Genomic DNA, 19,808 nt, shown 5'->3' with positions numbered 1-19,808 from the left:
TCCTTAAATGCCATCATGAAAAAAAATTTAAAGTATGTAGCCCCAAATATATTATCCATTTCTTTTAAATATTTTTCTTTTGCTGTCTTTCTTTATACTGTCTAATTTTTCTTCTTAAAACCGGTTCAACCTTGAAATTATTTTTGCTATTAATTTTATTTTATTGAAATAAAAATGAATGGTAATAGACTTGCATATGAATTTAAAATTTACAATAAAAATGTTCTCATGAATGTATCTGTGAATAACATTTTATAGACAAGATGTCTGCATTAGAATCTGGACAAAATGAAGATTCAGAATCATCTCAGGATTTGGAGGTACTGTCTATTGTTATATATTTTAAAATATAAGTATCAAATGATATTAAAACCTAAAATGAGGTATTTTGACATTACATTCTCACCTCTGCATATGCCCATAAGGAATTATTTTCTTATATTTTCAGCTCATAATTAAGAAAGTGATTATTAATACATAGTACAATTCTGCTCATTTGTGGGATTCATTTAAGAAGCTACTATAGTATAGTGCAAAAAAATAAGGCTTAGAAAAGGAATCAGTTTGGGTTCTGATGTTATGTTTATCTACAACCTAAAGAATTATTCCAGGTCAACCTATGGGCAAATGAATCATTCTATGATATATCTAGATGTGTAAAAATTCTAATGATATTGAGATATTGATGATATTGAGATAATGAGAGAAACCATTTGGACTATTGTGTTTTCCAACTTGGAACTTAAAAAGGTAGTATCTGTAACTTGAAGTGTTAGTGTAATTGGGTTGTCAAGTATAGATCTGCAAGCAATATTTCAAGAGAAGGAAAAGTATGGGAATAGTAAATATATAGGACTATAGTAACAAGAGTTTGGTTTAGTGGTGTTTTAATAAGTAGAATTCATTTTTAAAAATAGAACACATTGGATATTTTTGTGGCACCGATGTTTGTACTAGTGTAAGTATAAAGTAATGACACTGTACATTAAGGTGACAACTGTAGAAAGAGATGGGAAGGGTCTGATGATAGAAGAGCTGCTGCACAGTGGTACCAGCACTGAGTGGAAGTCAGAAGGCATGTTAGCATCCTGGTACTGTCACTTACTAGCCATGGAATCTTGAGAGTAATGATTTATTCTATTCAGATATCAGTGACCTTCTTCATAAACATGGTAGTGACATCTATTCCTTAAGTATGTGTAATGAACAAATGTGGGAAGAAATGTGAAAACATTTTTAAAGTGGAGAGTGTTTATACAAATGGAGGACTAAATGATTACACTGATATTCACTGACTTAATAAATATTGAGGGTACTTTTCTTTCTTTCTTTCTTTCTTTCTTTTTTTTTTTTTTTTGAGACACAGTGTCACTCTGTTACTTAGGCTAGAGTGCTGTGGCATCCACCTCACTCACAGCAACCTCAAGCTCCTGGGCTTAAGCAGTCCTTCTGCCTCAGCCTCCCAGGTAGCTGGAACTACAGGCATGTGCCACCATGCCTGGCTAGTTTTTTTTCTTATTTTAGTAGAGACGGGGTCTCACTGTTGCTCAGGCTGGTCTTGAACTCCTGACCTTGAGTGATCCTTGTGCCTCGGCCTCCCAGAGTGCTAGGATTACAGGCGTAAGCCACTGTGCCCGGCCTGAGGGTACTTTTCACAAAACAGAAGGCAGTAGTGCTAAGAAAAAAAGAATGGAAGTTATAACAGGCATATGGATTCCTAATTTGGGTTATGTTAAGTTTGGGCAGACTATTACTAGAGATGTCCCATAGGAATATAGTGATTTGATGCTTGAGATCTTCCCAATGGGATTTTGAATGTTTTGATGTTGATGAAATGTCTGTTATTGAGTACAAACTACATGCTGGGCAGTAAGACACTGAAAATGCAAGATGAGGAAATGTGCTGTAGGAGTAGGAATAAAAAACAAACAACAAAGACCTATAGGTCACTATAAGTTCGGCATATAAATAAAACAGAAACTGTTTGGTTAGAAAATATTGATGTAGTTTGTAGTTAATATGGGGATGGAAGTGAGAGTAGAATGCTGTAGTCAGAGATCTTTCTGAGGGTGACATTTTAGCTGCCCACTTTCACATGACTAGAGAAAAGGAGCCAGCCATGTGAAAGTCTAGGAGGAGGACATTCTGGACGCAGAGATGAGTCGATTACATCTCTTCATTTTACCCTTAAGATCCTGGAATGACTAGGAAGTGGGATAACCACCACCCTACTCATTTTTATTATTATTAAGTATAGAAAAAAATGTGCAAATAAGTGTCCAGCACATTTCAGATGCTTCATGAGTAAATATTCTTATTCTTCCTTATTTATTAAGGCCTGCTATTCTTTTTTGAAGTTTTTTTTGTTTAATTGAGAAAGATTTACTTCATGTATCTCTAATGTTTGCTTCCTTTACTTTGTACATCTCTAAAATTTGCTTGGTTTTATTGAAATATGACATAAAGAAATGTTTTTCTTACTACTTCATCATTTTATTCAACCATTTATACTATTAGTAAAAATTTTATTAAAAAATATTTAGATATTTGCAAGCCCTTGTTTCCAAAATGGTGCAGCTTGTTAAATGAACTATTCATCCTGAACTTTATATACTCTGATGTTTCTTATCATGCTAAGTATCTTATTTTAACACTAAAAATTTCTATAGTTAAAATTATGTTAAATATTTAATTATCTAATTATTACAGTAAGTGTATTATGTATATTTTTAAGTACTCCTATTTCTGGTGGTGATTGCAAAGTACAGTTAGGTATTTTGAAGTTACTTCCTTGTTGAAATGTGCATACCCATTAATATTTTGTCTGGTGAATATACTCCCTTTCTCCATCTATTCTTGGTTTTCAGAGTCAATAGCCATAAATATATAAAAGGTAAGCTTGATGTAGATAACGTATATGAGGTTCCCTATTGAAATGTTTTGATTTTCAATACATGCTTCTCTTGTTTTTAAGTCTAATTGCTTTTAAATAGGAAATTTAGATATTTTTAAGAATATGATTAGGAAATCTTGATGGGACTCATTACTGTTATTTTTTAAATTAAAACTTGTTATTGATACTGCTTTTAACAGAGTATCTCCATGAATCTTCTACAGAAGTATGGTGGTGATTCATGTGGGTCTGAAGTTCACAAACAAAAAAATACAGCCAATAGACAAGTAGAAGGTAAGAACCATATTTTATGAAAAGAAATTCATTTAACAGACCATTTCTTTAAAAACATTTGTGCTGACATATTCTAAAATCCAAAGAATATCATCAAGCATCAAGAAGTAGGCATATGTTTCATCTTGCTCACTTTTGAGAAAAAAAAAAAAGAAAAAAAAAAAAGAAGTAGGCATATGTGATAGAGGGTGGTCAAATAAAATAATTCTTCAGAGAAAGGAAGAACAGAGTATTAGAAAGGTGGGAAGCATATAAAGTGAGCTTCTAATACCAGAATGTGTCAGAGAAGTATAGCAAACATTTCTCACTCTTCTTATCTCCCTCACTGTTGGGAAGGCATTAAGGATTGAGGCACCTAAACCTGCAGAACTATATTTTGTCTCCCACAGAGAAATGTAAACATATATGGTCAGCCATGCATATGCATAATTCAGTGTGGTATGAAATGTTACTTCATAGGATAGAATTATGCAGCTCAACATAAAGGCATTGGAAAGAAGAAGAGAGTAGGGTCAGTTATGAAGAAATCAGGGAAGATATAGCCTTATAAACAGCCCATTAGAAACATTATGACTTGTAATGCAGTTTCAGTTTGGGGGACATGATAAGGAGGAACTTGAGGTTAGATTTCAAAAAGGGGTAAGTTCAGGTAAGGGAATGTTGGAAGCATACTCAGTGTAGACCAGCGCATCTCAAATTTTCATCAATCAGCTGGGGACCTTGTTAAAAATGCACACTCTGAGTCAGCAGGTCTGGGATTCTGCATTTCTAATAAGTTCTGAGCTGATGCTGGTGCTGGTGGTCCTTGAGTAAATACTTCCTTTTAGAGAAATCTGGAAGAAGAGCCATTGGATAACAATTTAAGACATTACAGGATCAGGGGAAAGCATTATTATTATTTTATTTCTCAGCTTGTTTGTAGCCAAAGGGGAAGGAGCCAAGTGATTAGGAAGGAGAAATTAGAGATATAAGATACTAGTGCTAAATAAAGAGGAAAGGTGTGGTGGGAATAATACATAAAAAAAAAAAGGGTAGAATAAGGACCACAGATCTAGAGATGACTATTGTGAAGGAAGAAGGATTGTGAGGGGTGAAGGAGGGAGGAAAGAAAAAGTTTGGAAGGTGATTTTGGAGTTGATAAGGAAACTTGAGAGGACTTCAGATGACTTCAGTATATTCACACTCAAACAGAAGCTTAGATTATTGCTGCTCTAAAGGTTACTGGAAGCAGGAAGGAGTGGTAGAATTGGGGTGAACCATAGTAACTTTTTTCTTCCCCATAACTGTCATACATCAAATATACATGTTGTATTAATATTAGTTAATCAAATGAGATTAATTTGAATATAGAAGCATCAGCTGCTTTTTTTAAGATAGCTAAATTTCTGGTAAGGTAATTGTTTTGTAAAAGTTTTTGAAAGACTAACATGGTAACCAAACTAATTTTAGAAAGAAAATTATAGAGTTCATTCCTTGAATACTAAAATTGTTATTTGCAATGAATATTGTACTGATTTTGATATATCAAGAGTTATTAATATCTAATAATTCTGAAGTGATTTGATTTTTCCTTTTTGATAAATATTTCAATATTGAAAACTTAGTATATATTTTTTCTTAGATGTGTTGTTGTGGCTTCTTGCATGAGCGTATCAAGAAAGTTTAAGATGACTAACCCAGAGGATACAAGAAATGTAGGCATACCAATAGACCATATAACTAATAAAAAAGAGGAATATTTTCATTAACTAGCATTCTACAAATGAATACAAGCTGCTCAGTTCAAATACTTTCTGTGATGAGAGAAGAATTATACTCTCAACTGAACTGTGCTGCAACTGAGTACTTCCTAAAATCATAGGATGAATTGAAGAACATGATAATTGTAGTATAATGATACAAGTAATTCTGCTGAGTTCATTCTACCATCAGCTTTGATGGTTATCATCTCAGGGTCATGATTTTCTCCACTGATTAATAATCCCTTTTCCCCTCATCAGTCAGCATGTTCACACAGATCTATGCCCACTTTTCTATTGAGTTAATAGAAATGGCTAATAGTTAATAGAATTTGTGAGTGCATCTTTGAAATGTTGTATGCCTGGGACCAGGTGACATCTGGTGTCTCCCCAGGTTGTTTGTTGAAGTTTTTTTTTTTTTAGTTAGAAGTATTTTGTAAAGAAGTATTCTATCACAGATTTAACTTCCTTTAAACTCTCAATTTATACAATAAAAATGTTATTTTCTATCTATTTCTATAAAGACTACCTTTTATCTCAGTCTTCTAAGTAGTCCATTTTAACTCAATATATGGATTTGTTAGCAGCAGAAGATCCAGAAGTGACATCAGAGGATGAGCAAGAAAGGCATGAAGGAAGTGAAAATAACCAGCCACAGGTATGGAAAAATTTTAATTTAAATTTCTGATTTAACATCATTTTACTTATTTTAATAATGTAACTGGGGCCGGGCGCGGTGGCTCACGCCTGTAATCCTAGCACTCTGGGAGGCCGAGGCGGGCGGATTGCTCAAGGTTGGGAGTTCGAAACCAGCCTGAGCAAGACCCCGTCTCTAGTAAAAATAGAAAGAAATTAATTGACCAACTAAAAGTATATATACAAAAAAAAAAATTAGCCGGGCATGGTGGTGCATGCCTGTAGTCCCAGCTACTCGGGAGGCTGAGGCAGGAGGATTGCTTGAGCCCAGGAGTTTGAGGTTGCTGTGAGCTAGGCTGATGCCACGGCACTCACTCTAGCCTGGACAGCAAAATTGAGACTCTGTCTCAAAAAAAAAAAAAAAAAAATGTAACTGGACTAAGCTTTTAGAATAAATAGTTCATAATTTACTATTTTATAATTTTAAACAATTTAAAGTAGTTATAAAACTTAAAATATTCTTAGAATCTCTAGTAACTTATAGCTAATATGTACCTTGGAATTGAAGCAAATGTATTTGAGAATTTTGTTTACTCTTCCATTTTTATAACCTCCTTACATGATAAAGAGGGTGACATCAAATATTAAATTATAAGCAATAGAAATTATGAGCAATTTAACAGTGATGGCCAATGAGCTGGATTCATGTCAAAGGAGTAACCATTGCCAGTGGCTCAAAATTTTCAGTTTTATATTGTCAGTCATTAATGCCATGGTTAAAGATTTATTCTGCCTTGTGGTCTCTAATTGACTATGTCCAGGGTGAGAATAGGGTCATAAAGTCATCTCTACTGTCTTGTTAGGAGAATCATACCTTTAAGAAGGGAACCTTTGGTGTTAGGGTACAAACAACTTTCTAACTTGTTTTAATGTGGGAAATCATGAAATATTACTACATTTTAAAATTCACTGTCGTTAGTGGATGTTAGGCTGTTAGTGGCCTCTGAGTGGAGGTTTTTCCAAGTCCTTGGTGTTAATCAGGAAAAGAATTTCCAGATGGACCATGTAATACAAGCAAGAAGCTTTATATTGAACAAAGCAACAGTGCACTCTCTCAAGAGTAAGAGAATGGGCAGGCTTGAAAAGAGCATCTGCATCAGGAGGAAGTGAATTTTGGTGTTTTCAAGTCTTACTAATTGAGGGGAGGAGTATTCATGATTAACAGCTGACTTTTGCTAAGAATTTGGATAGTAATTCCTAAAATTGGGTTTGTTCTCATTTTAATACTATATATAGTTATCTGTAAGCTGTCCTGGTGATTTCCAGGGTGGAGCAATTTTAAAACCACAATGTAAATGATATTACATTGGCCAGAGTGCAAGTAAAATGACAGAGAGAATAATGACAAGCTAGTTGAAGCTGGTTCTTGCCTGTGGTTAACAGCCCCTTTAGTTAGCTCATGCCTAAGGGTTATTTACTTTAACACCTACACCCACTCTGGAAGCCCCCACATCTGATCTCAGCCCTGTCTCTGAGACTTCTCTTCTAACAAGACTGTATTAGAACTAGTCTTAAGCAGATATTCTGTCTACATTCATGACATTGTCATATTATGGCATATGATTTGAATTAATAGTTAAGAAATTGCTTTTCTTTCTAATTGGTGTGTTGATTTTGGCTCCTCATAATTTAAAGTGTCGTACTCCCCAGTTAGCAATCTTTAGAAAAAGTACTGAAGTGCTACTCTTTCTATTTTCTCTTCATCAATTACTTGATCCATTCTGACTTTCTAATTATAAAAAGCTCATATGTAAAATGGAGTTATCTAAAGATATAATTGTATGTAGAAATAGATTGTTATGTAAATGATGGGAGTTCAGAGTAACTTTTTCATGATCATTATTCCTTAATCAACCTAATTTTCTCTATCATCACTCTTCCAAGTGGCATAAGGACTGGGAAGCTAATTTATCCATATACCACATAATCTTCTGAACAAGAATAAGTGTAAAATAAGTTAATGAAAGTATGCAATAAGGTCTAGGGTTTTTTCACCCTCTAGTGACTTAAAGATGAGTTGCATTTATTTGAACAACGAAATGAAAATGGAATGGGAAGGAAGCAGTGACTGAAAAGAGAGAAATCTGTGCCTAACCTTGAGAATTGCAACAAATATGCACAGCCAAATGAATCTGTTTAATGTTTTTTTATGTGTGCAAGGTTCATCTGTGTGACTCAAACTGTTGGAATTTATAATTCCATCATGACCACTTTAAATACTGTTGAACAGAAATACATATTTTTCCACATAGTTTTTAAAATCAGCACTCTCAAATGTTTGTTGAATCAGACCTTTACATTATATTGCTAATAAGGTATAAGATTTGACATATATGATTTTTATCATATAAGTAGAAAAATCCTCAGCCAAAAATTTAGTATTTGACTCGAAAGTAGAAATATGAGTTCTGTACATTGAGTTTTAAAGCTAGACAAAAATCTAGAGATACTCTTTTTTAAATGTAAATGTAGATGATGGCTGCCCCCACCCCACTAAGGCATTTAATTACTTTGCCAGAGTCACACATTTAATTTATCTGACTACTTTGAGTAGTAGTTTAATCTGGTAATTTATCTGATTCAGCATAATGCAACTGCATCATCTCTTTTGGTGCCATAAGATGCTAGGTCATGCCACTTTAGGAGCTTCGAATGAACCATTTAATCTTTCTTGGTTTTACTCCAATTATCAGTAGGTGATGGAGCTAAAGTAGATAATTACTTATACTATACATCCTCCAGCTATAAAATTTTATGGTTATTGAATGTGAAATTTGGGAAGCATCTCATTTTTCAGAACTCCACACTAGCAACTCAGCAGTTGCACTCTGCTACTTGTGTTGTGGCAAACTTGGTTCGTATATACTTGTGAATATCTTCATTTTTTGATATCTCTGTATCCAAATGAAAAAAGAATGATAAAAGGCAGTGAGCAAAAGATTAATTTGCTACAGAAAAAGGGAACTTTTTCTGGGACTTAAGAAACTTTCTGTTCCTGAAGTCTTACGATGTTGCATCCTCTAAATCTGGCTATTTAATGTAACATCCAGGTGATAAGACAAAAGACATGTTTTATGTCTTTGTCTTTTTCTTTCTGTTTCTGCCAGTCAAATGGGAGTGGAAATTCCTATTAGCCAGAGAAGAGTGGATGTGAATAACAGCAAAAAATTAAGAATGGCCCTTTTAGAAATTTTGGAAAATTCTATTTCATTCAGCCAAATAGAAATGAAGTAAACTTTACAAAAATTTCAATAATTATAACTGTGTGTAATAATACAATTAAAGTAATCACAAAAAATTTAATGATTAAAAATATGACAATTAAGATGAGTGAAGTGATAAAACCAATGCAAAGAGAAAAAGTTATTTTTATTGATGAAGTAATAATTACTCTTATTATCAAACTTTCATTAAAGGTTGAAGAAAGGGAGAAGCACAAAAGCCAGAGAATGGCAGTATCAGAAAACCTGTATGATGGTGCTGCTGATGACAGTGACAATGATACATTACTTCAAGAAGGAAAGAGTGGAAACACTGACAGTGGGCAGTTTCCCAGGATGGACAATGAAGTGTGTGATAGGTAAGCCTGGAGCAACATTTAGCAGTAGATCAATGTATAATACAATACAGCACAATTAATTCTAATTAGATTAATATTCATGAGTACCAAATTTTATGCTTTTCTTAGGTATATTCAGCCTTACTTGGTGATCAGAAAAATGCACATTCATAATGAAATAACATATTTTCCAATCATTACTGGCATTTTGTTATAAAAAGATTAGCAGTATTGGTAAATGTGAGGAAAATGCATTCTCATACACTGTTGGTAAATGAAATTGATAAATCCTTTCTCAAGTGCAATTTAGTAGCATGTATCAACATTTCAAATATGTCACTCCTTTAACCTAACAAAAGCTTAGGACCTGGGACTAAATCCTACAGGAAAACGTGACTTGTATAAACACACATAAATACAAGTTAAGGATGTTTATTCTATATTATACATAACATACAAGAAACCAATATATACATAGATAGCATATGTTAAGGATATATAATATGTGTGTGTTAAGAATATTTATACAAGTGTGTTACATATATATGAATATGTATGTTAAAGATAGTTACTGTAGCATCATCATATCAAAAACTTAGACAGTATAAATATCCATCAATAAGGAAATAGTTACATTGTCATATCCATATAATAATGTCATATGCAACCATTCAAACAATGAGGTTGGATATGTAGTGTACTGATTATTTCACAACTGACAGATATTTAAGGCATTTAGTTTCATGACACATCTTAAGCAAATTGTGTTAGAATTCTTGTAATATCTGCTAAGGTTCAAAAGGAAGCTGCATTCTACATCGCAGCTCTACCTTGTTCCCAACAAAACTGCTAGTTATTAAATTGTTGTTTTTGTTCTCAAATGCATGAGTGCTCACCTATTGGACCCTCACATTAATCCAGATATTGCCAAGGGATTGCATATCCATATCCCGTATAAACACATCAACTTATTAAAAAGGATCTTTAATCTACTAACCAGGTGTTGGCCAACTCTTTCTTTAGAAAGCCAGACGGTAAATGTTTTAGGCTTTGTGAACCACAGGGTCTCTGTTGTAGTCCGCAAACTGTCATAGACAGTAAATGAATAGACATTGTGGTGTCCCAATTAAACTTTACTAACAGACAGTGAGCTTGACTTGGCCCCAAGGCACTAATTTGCTGACCCTTGTGCTAAAACCAAGGTGCTGCTAATGCAGTGAATCTTCTTTTTAAAGATACCCTGACTGCATGCCATTAACCTTTTTTGTGTGTGTGTGTGAGACAGAGTCTTGCTCTCTTGCCTAGGCTAGAGTGCTGTGGCATCAGCCTAGTTCACAGCAACCTCAAACTCCTGGGCTCAAGCGATCCTCCTGCCTCAGACTCCCGGGTAGCTTGGGACTGCAGGCACATGCCACCATGCCCGGCTAATTTTTTCTATTTTTAGTTGTTTGGCTAATTTCTTTCTATTTTTAGTGGAGATGGGTGCTCCATGCTCAGGCTGGTCTCCAAATCCTGAGCTCATGCAATCGTCCCGCCTCAGCCTCCCAGAGTGCTAGGATTACAAGTGTGAGCCACCGTGCCAGGACCATTAACCTTTTTTTTAAAAAAGATAATGTATGTCAGTATGCATCACATCATATTTTCAACAGTGACTTCATATTACATAACTCACAGAAATTCAGTTTAAAAAAATGAGATTATTTTCTGCATTTTCTCCTTTTATTCCTGTCATTGAATCTATATATTAGTATGAATGATTGCTTTGTATATTTGATGAGTATAAAATATCCTGCAGTTGGATCATTTTTCTAAAGGCAAAAATACTGCACTTGAATATTTTGGTCTTTCTGTGGTCTTTTTTTATGAGTATGAGCAAAATGATAATCAGCTTATATATTGAGAAATGTTCAAGGTATCTTATAATTCTATAATTTTTGTGAATTTATTATTTAATACCTTGGTCTGGCATTTTTTAAAATGCCATATGTATATAATTTTGAAACCTTTAAACTGTGAAAATATACTATATCATTATTGTGTAGTGATTCAAATATATAGCTAAACAAGAAGAACATTAGAGCATCCATGATCATGCTACTTAGGTGTGATGGCCTTGAAAAAACTGTCTCTGCTCATGGACTCAAATTTCTTTTCCATTCACTCTTGAACTCATTCCAGCAATTTTCACTCCCACCACTACTGCAAAATTGGTTTTCTCAAAGTTCTCAGTGATTTTTCACTTTAATAAATCTAGATGTAATATCTTAGAGCTCCTTTTACTAATTCTATCAACAATCTTTTACCCAGTGAAAAGTTCTCTCCTCCATAATCCTTTTTTCCCTTGACTTTCAGGATATCACTGCCTCACCTGGTCTTTCCTCTTTCCTCTCTAGTTCATCCATCTTAGTCTGTTTTGTGTGATTGTCCTCACACCCCACTCACACATTGAAGTGTCCCAGGGCTCAGTCTTCAGTCTTCTTATGACCTTTACTACCTTGTGTGTGCTAATGATTTCCTTAATTCCAGACATATACACCAAACTGCCTACTTGACCCCTCTCTCTGGGTAGCTGTTAGGTATCACAAACTTAATCAGGTCCAAAATGAGCTTTGTGCAGCGGCGGTATCATAGCCAATGAGGTTTATCCGAGTCGCGATTATTGCTAATTGAAAACTTTTCCCAAAATTGAGCTGCTGATGTTCTTCCTCTTACCCCCCCTCCTCATGGAGTCTTTCCTACTTGAGTTAATGGCAACCCTTCCAGTTACTCTGACAAAAACCTTGAGGTAATCTTTGACACATCTCTCTCTCTCTCTCTCTCTCTCTCTCTCTCTCTCTCTCTCTGACATCAAATATATAATCTATCAGCAAAGCTTGTCAGGTCTTCCTTCAAAATATATGCAGAAGCCTTTCACATCTTACTTGTCTAAGCCATCACCATCTGTTGTCAAATGAGTGTAATACATGATCTGACCTTTAGTCTCTCTGACTTAATTTTTCATTTTTCTATCCCTTTACCTCTGCTACTGCCTCACTGAACTTCTTGCTATTCCTTAAACTCTCCAGGCACACCTCTGTACTTGGTAGTTCTCTGTTTTTAAATGGTTTCCCTTAGATATCTTCCTGGCCACTTTTTGTCTATTCCTTCAGTCCTTTACTTAACAACCATTTTCTGAGCAAGGCCTTTTCTAGACATGCTAACATTTCCCCCATCCCTCTTCTCCCACACATAAACATTTCATTATCCTGCTTTACCTTTTCTCCTCTAACATGTGATGTAGTTTGACCATTTATTCTGTTTACTGTCATTGAGTTTATTCTCATGAGTAGGACATTTATGTGTTCACTAGCATGTAATGTAGTAAGTCCATACCTTTGTATTAACTGAGTGTATGCAGTTTACCCTGTGGGTATTATTTTAATCATCAGACTAATTCTCATTTAAAATCACAAGGATGTGGTATATGTATACCATGGAGTACTATTCAGCTCTAAGAAACAACAGTGATATAGCACATCTTGTGCTTTCCTGGATAGAGCTGGAACCCATACTACTAAGTGAAATATCCCAAGAATGGAAAAACAAACACCACATGTACTCACCAGCAAACTGGCATTAACTGAGTAGCACCTAAGTGGACACATAAGAACTACATTAATGGGGTATGGGGGGGAGGGGGAGGGGGCGGGTATATACATACATAATGAGTGAGGTGTGCACCATCTGGGGGATGGTCACGCTTGAAGCTCAGACTTGTTGGGGGGGGCTAGGGCATTATTTGAAACCTTAAAATCTGTACCCCCATAATATGCTGAAATAAAAAAAATCACAAGGATGGAAAAACACCATGCACCATGCACCATGTGTATTCACCATCAAATTGGTACTAACTGTTCAACACTAGGGTGCTCACATGGTAGTAACACTCATTGGGTGCTGGTCATGTGGAGGCTTGGGGGGATAAACAGCCAACTAATGGAAGCAGAGCGCACTGTATGGGGAAAGGGCAGCCTTGTAGCCCTGGCTTGGGTGAGACAAATGCATTACATGTAACCAAAATGTTTGTACCCCCATATTATCCTGAATTTAAAAAAATTAAGCTAGAAATATTTTAGGGATCATTTAGTAGAGTAGGATTTTTCATTTTTGTGAGGGTCACTAGATTCCTCTGTACGGTTTATAAAAGCCAGAATCCCTTTATTAAAAATATGAACATGAGCACAAATACAAATATTTTGCATAAATGTTACTTTATTTCATTATGAACTTATTTTTTCATGTAAGTAGAATATTAGAAAAATTTGTGAATAAAAAAAGTATGACATAGGTTCATTGTGACAATTTTACCTGGTGATTATGTATTTTTACATTCTTTTGGATATTTCTAATAAGCTATATTCCTTATATTAACTTATCTCCATTTAGAGAGAAAAGCCCAATAATGTGTTTATTCACTATTTATTCTTTTACTGTAATTATGATTGTTTTAAATATGGTAAGACAGATCAATGGAATTGCAAACTTCATTTGTGTTTTATTAAGAAAAGTAAAATATAAGAAAAGTAAATTTAATGAACTTAAAAATTCTTTCCAAAGGATGATGAGCCTTCAGTATCTGAAATAAGGAGATAAGGTTGGAATTTAGTGTTTTCTCTAGTAAGAAAGCTATGCTGGTGAAGCACAGTCTCTTCTGACAGAGCAGCTGCTGATCTTATACAGGGTGTGGGGAAGAGTGTCATTTAAGGACTGACAGCTTTTCAGAGGAATACATAGGCTGACATCATCTGTAGTAGCACGGTTAGTTGCGTGACACAGTGGTTGAGTGGTGGGCACTCCTAGGCATGTTTATTGGAATCAGTTTGTGTCTGACTAGCTGTCTTTCAGAAGGAAATGGCTGACATTGATTGGTGAATGAGGCCACTGGTCACTGATGGATTGACTATTTTTAAAACTACTTGGGGGTGGCTGCTTGTTACCATAGCTACAGATCAGTCATTTTCTAAGTGTGAGGACCAGATATTTTCTGTTTAAAAGTTGCCTTCTATCAGCTACATTCAAAATGAAAACTGCTTTTTATGCCAGAATTGTAGACTTATTTTTGCAGTTTGAGTCAAGAGCAATTGTTCAGTAATTGCTCTCAGGAAGATATCTCCCCCTACCACTTTTTTTTTTTTTGCCTGCTTAGTCTTTTTTTTTTTTTTTTTTTTTTTTTTTTTTTTTTTTTTTGAGACAGAGTCTCACTTTGTTGCCCAGGCTAGAGTGAGTGCCGTGGCATCAGCCTAGCTCACAGCAACCTCAAACTCCTGGGCTCAAGCAATCCTTCTGCCTCAGCCTCCCAAGTGGCTGGGACTACAGGCATGCGCCACCATGCCTGGCTAATTTTTTCTATATATATATTAGTTGGCCAATTAATTTCTTTCTATTTATAGTAGAGACGGGGTCTCGCTCTTGCTCAGGCTGGTTTCGAACTCCTGACCTCGAGCAATCCGCCCGCCTCGGCCTCCCAGAGAGCTAGGATTACAGGCGTGAGCCACCGCGCCCGGCCTGCCTGCTTAGTCTTAACCAGAGCAGTTATCTACATGATTTGTTTTGTAACTCTTAGTTTTGTCTTTGTTTTTGATATTGTTAGGGATCATGCTCAACTCCTAACATAATCTCCTGTGGGAAATTTCAGTATGTGTGTAAATTTATATAGGTATATGATAGTGATTTTCTTACACATGTGTTTATTCCACAGAAAGTAAATACACTTTTCTGTTGGTAAATCCAACTATTTACATTACAATTAGCTAGGCTAAAAGTATACAAAAGTCAATAAATTATTTTATTTTCAAACAAAATCATAGTTCATTACAATATTACGATTTGTAAACCATATAGAATGATATATAGGTATTCTAAAATTAAGATATTTCCTGATTCCTTACATTCATGTTGTATATGCCTCATGCTATTTTATAACTTTTGAAATGAAACATTATCATATTTAAACAGAAAACCAAAAATATAGCACAAATCTAATTATTGCTCTAATGCCTAAGAATCATTGCTTGTAGGCAGTGAGCTCCAGGGTTTCAGTAGCAGTCAGGTGAGCATAGCATTCACCTCTCATTATTTGCTTCTATGTATTTTACCCTTTCCTTGCAAGTTCCTAAGTAACACCTACACACCATGTGCCTAATCTCGGTGCTCACATTCTTTCTTAAGTAGCTTGGCTTTCTTCTACTTTCCACCTGGTAAGCTACTTTTACATTTTGTCTGTTCTGTGAAACCTTCCTTGGGTTCAAATAGAACTTTTCTGAAAGATCCACTCTTATGTGTCACATTGTATCATAATTGCAGTTGACCTGTTTTTTGAAGCAAGGAATATACATTTCCTTGCATGTTGTTGACATTTCATAACTGTTTTTTAATTAATAAATGAATTGAAATGAAGAAGACTCTTAATTTTATAAAATTTGTATCTATATTGTTAATATAATTATTAGAAAACATTATCTCTTTTATGTGTTTTTTTTTAAGTATTAGTCCTGCATTGCATATAAGGAAAGGAAAGAAAGATGAAAATGAAAAGTGGACCTCAGGCCGGGCGCTGTGGCTCACGCCTGTAATCCTAGCTCTTGGGAGGCCGAGGCGGGCGGATTGCTCAAGGTCAGGAGTTCAAAACCAGCCTGAGCAAGAGCGAGACCCCGTCTCTACTATAAAAAATAGAAAGAAATTAATTGGCCAACTGATATATATATTAAAAAAAAAAATTAGCCGGGCATGGTGGCACATGCCTGTAGTCCCAGCTACTCGGGAGGCTGAGGCAGGAGGATCGCTTGAGCCCAGGAGTTTGAGGTTGCTGTGAGCTAGGCTGACGCCACGGCACTCACTCTAGCCTGGACAACAAAGCGGAGACTCTGTCTCAAAAAAAAAAAAAAAAGTGGACCTCAAACGAATCTGTGATGAGCAGTGTATGAGAAGGCCAGTTCACTAACTGGTGGTTTGAATGATGACAGCACTTGAAGTGAAATAGACAGAATGAAGGAAGATAAAATCTATAAGTCCTTTATGTCCTTGTGAAAGAATGTTAGCAGTGATTAATTTTACTGGAAATAGAATAGTGTAGTCTGCCAAAGCTAGACAATACTCAGCTGTATCAATGCTGTGAAATGATTGATTAAGATGAGGACAAGTGAACTTGGACAAGGAGCAGTTTCAATAAATGGTTCCCATAGAACCCTGACTATAGTGGATAGCATAGACAAGTCTTGAGTGCAGTTTTCCTGGGAAAGGCAATGGGAAAACAGGTGGTAACTGAAGAAGAATGTGGGATTCAAGGGAGTTTTCTTTCTTTATTTTATTTATTTATTTTTATTTCAGCATATTATGGGGGTACAAATGTTAAGGGTATATTGCTCATGCCCCCTCCCCCCTCAAGTCAGAGCTTCAAGCGTGACCATCCCCCAAACGTTGCACATCTCACTCATTATGTTTGTATGTACCCATCCCCTCCTGCCCCTACCACCTGCCCCACACCCGATAAATGTTATTTCTGTATCTCCACTTCAGTGGTGTTCCGTTAATACCAATTTGCTGGTGAGTATATGTGGTACTTGTTTTTCCGTTCTTGAGACACTTCACTTAGTAGAATGGGTTCCAGCTCTATCCAGGAAAATACTAGAGGTGCTATATCACTATTGTTTCTTAAAGCTGAATAGTACTCCATGGTATATATATACCACATTTAATTTTAATTATTTTTTTTTTTTGAGATAGTGTCTCGCTTTGTTGCCCAGGCTAGAGTGAGTGCCATGGTATTAGCCTAGCTCACAGCAACCTCAAACTCCTGGGCTCAAGCGATCCTACTGCCTCAGGCTCCGGAGTAGCTGGGACTACAGGTATGCGCCACCATGCCCGGCTAATTTTTTCTATATATATTAGGTGGCCAATTAATTCCTTTCTATTTACAGTAGAGACGGGGGTCTCACTCTTGCTCAGGCTGGTTTCGAACTCCTGAGCTTGAGCCATCCGCCCGCCTCGGCCTCCCAGAGTGCTAGGATTACAGGCGTGAGCCACCGCGCCCGGCCTATACTACATTTTATTAATCCACTCATGTATTGATGGCCATTTGGGTTGTTTCCACAACTTTGCAATTGTGAATTGTGCTGCTATAAACATTCGAGTGCAAGATCTACTTGCATCACTTTAAGGTATCTCCATATTGCTTTCCACAGACGTTGAACTAGTTTGCAGTCCCACCAGCAGTGTAGGAGTGTTCCTGTCTCTCCGCATCCACGCCAACATTTATTGTTTGGAGACTTTTTGATAAACACCATTCTTACTGGAGATAAGTGATATCTCATTGCAGTTTTGATTTGCATTTCCCTTGATGATTAGAGATGTTGAGCATTTTTTCATGTGTTTGTTGGCCATTATTCTGTCTTCTTTTGAAAATTTTCTGTTCATGTCCTTTGCCCACTTTTTGATAGGGTTGTATGATTTTTCCTTGCTGATTTTTCTGAGTTCTAAATAAATTCTAGTTATCAGCCCTTTATCAGATGTGTAGCTTGCAAAAATTTTCTCCCATTCTGTGGGTTGTCTGTTTGCTGTCTTGACAGTTTCTTTGTGCAGAAGCTTTTTAATTTGATCAGGTCCTATTTATTTATTTTTGTTCCTGCTGTGATTGCCTTTGGGGTGTTCTTCATAAATTCTTTGCCTAGGTCAATGTCTAGAAGAGTATTTCCAACGTTTTCCTCTAGAATTCTAATAGTTTCACACCTAAGGTTCAAGTCTGTTACCCAGCGTGAGTTGATTTTTGTGAGAGGTGAAAGGTGTGGGTCCTGTTTCAGGCTTCTACATGTGGCTATCCAGTTTTCTCAGCACCATTTATTGAATAAGGATTTTTTTTTTTTTTTTTTTTTTTGAGACAGAGTCTCGCTTTGTTGCCTAGGCTAGAGTGAGTGCCGTGGCGTCAGCCTAGCTCACAGCAACCTCAAACTCCTGGGCTCAAGCAATCCTGCTGCCTCAGCCTCCCAAGTAGCTGGGACTACAGGCATGAGCCACCATGCTCGGCTAATATTTTTCTATATATATTAGTTGGCCAATTAGTTTCTTTCTATTTATAGTAGAGACGGGGTCTCGCTCTTGCTCAGGCTGGTTTCGAACTCTTGACCTCGAGCAATCCGCCCGCCTCGGCCTCCCAGAGAGCTAGGATTACAGGCGTGAGCCACCACGCCCGGCCTGAATAAGGATTTTTAAAGAGTGTATTTGTGTGCTGTTGGGAATGATCCAGTAGAGAGGGACATGTATGTGAAATTTAGTTTTGTTTACATGTCTAAGCACTAGAAAGCTTGATATGTTAGGTTTTGAACATTTGTAGTAAACAAATTGTCCTTAGAAGTTTTATTCATGTATAATTTTATAGTGGGATGTTATTTCTTCAGAATTGGTTCAGAAATGAAATAGTCTAATTTAATTAAACATGCCAATGATGACCCAGAAGTTCAACTATAATACATAGAATTTTAAAAAGTGTAGTAATAAACCCACAAACACTTCAGCCATACTTATTACAATTTAAACATTCATTTTTAACTGTATATATTACAGTACCTTTGCCAGTAATATAATGAATACCTATGATTTAGTAAGGTGCTTTAAAGTAACAGGTGTATGTGTCACCTTTATAATTATTTAGATTCTGGGGAGAGGGGGAGGGTTTTCTTCATATACAATAAAAAAACAAACTCTTACTATCTACCACAGATTATTACTTCTCGATTGTAAAGTTGTAAAGCATAAAAAAAAGTTTCCCTGTACCAACAGTGTCATTTATATAAGTATTTGTTGAATACTTATTTTATTACTTATTAATTTATTATTATTTATTACTTATTAATTAATTATTTTATTACTTATTAATTTGCTGAATAAGTATTTGTTGAATGTATGAATGAACAGTTGAATAGATGAGTGAATGCATATTGATGACTTTCTGTAGAAGAAATGAATTTTTAGTTTATTAAAAGTAAGTTTTCAAAATTGCCTGGATATAAAACCTTTTGAGAAAACATTTACAAGATTCAGAAATCATTATATATGATTTTAGCCAGAAATGGAATGATAATGTGGTTTTCTCTGCTATCATCTCACTTTTTAAAAAATATTTATTTATTTTATTTCAGGATATTATGAGGGTACAGATATTTTCATTACAAGTGTTATTTTCACAGCATGTGGTGACACCCATGCTTCGGAGCCAGTAATCCTGGGTGTTTGAATGCTGGGTCTGCTTGGGACAAGCTTTATCGCTTGAGCAAGTTCTGTGGCCTTTCTGGGCCTAGCTTCTTCCTTTATAAAATACCTAATGTGGTACCTACCTCACAGAATTATGGCGAGGACAAAAATGAGTTTGCTGCATGCACAGTGCTTAAAATAATGCATAATATCTGCACAATAAGTCCTGAATGAGTTAGACAATGACATTGTTAAAAAAGGGTTTCCCTCGTTTAAGGACATAAGTATCATTTCCCAAATAGGTTTTAGGCCAGTAAAAGCTTCTTTTTAGTGAAAAGGAGAATAACAACAATCAAAATACCCTGGTATATTTCTTTCTATCAAATAATGCAGATAACGTGTTTTT

General features: G+C 35.6%; 1 protein-coding gene and 1 pseudogene across 1 annotated transcript; both read left to right on the top strand.

The window, feature by feature from the left end:
- The first annotated feature begins 216 nt into the window (after positions 1-216).
- LOC142861185 (ankyrin repeat domain-containing protein 26-like) lies at positions 217-9,206 on the top strand. Its single transcript, XM_075993419.1, has 4 exons — positions 217-320; positions 3,094-3,187; positions 5,511-5,584; positions 9,039-9,206. The coding sequence occupies exons 1-4, from the start codon at positions 264-266 to the stop codon at positions 9,204-9,206; spliced, it is 393 nt and encodes a 130-aa protein (XP_075849534.1). The 5' UTR covers positions 217-263.
- Positions 9,207-11,786: 2,580 nt separating this feature from the next.
- On the top strand, positions 11,787-11,868 carry LOC142861429 (uncharacterized; annotated as a pseudogene).
- Positions 11,869-19,808: the final 7,940 nt, after the last annotated feature.

Source organism: Microcebus murinus, chromosome 16 (genome assembly GCF_040939455.1).
Source record: "Microcebus murinus isolate Inina chromosome 16, M.murinus_Inina_mat1.0, whole genome shotgun sequence".
NCBI classification, from domain to species: Eukaryota; Metazoa; Chordata; class Mammalia; order Primates; family Cheirogaleidae; genus Microcebus; species Microcebus murinus.
This window is presented reverse-complemented; position numbering and strand designations above follow the sequence as displayed.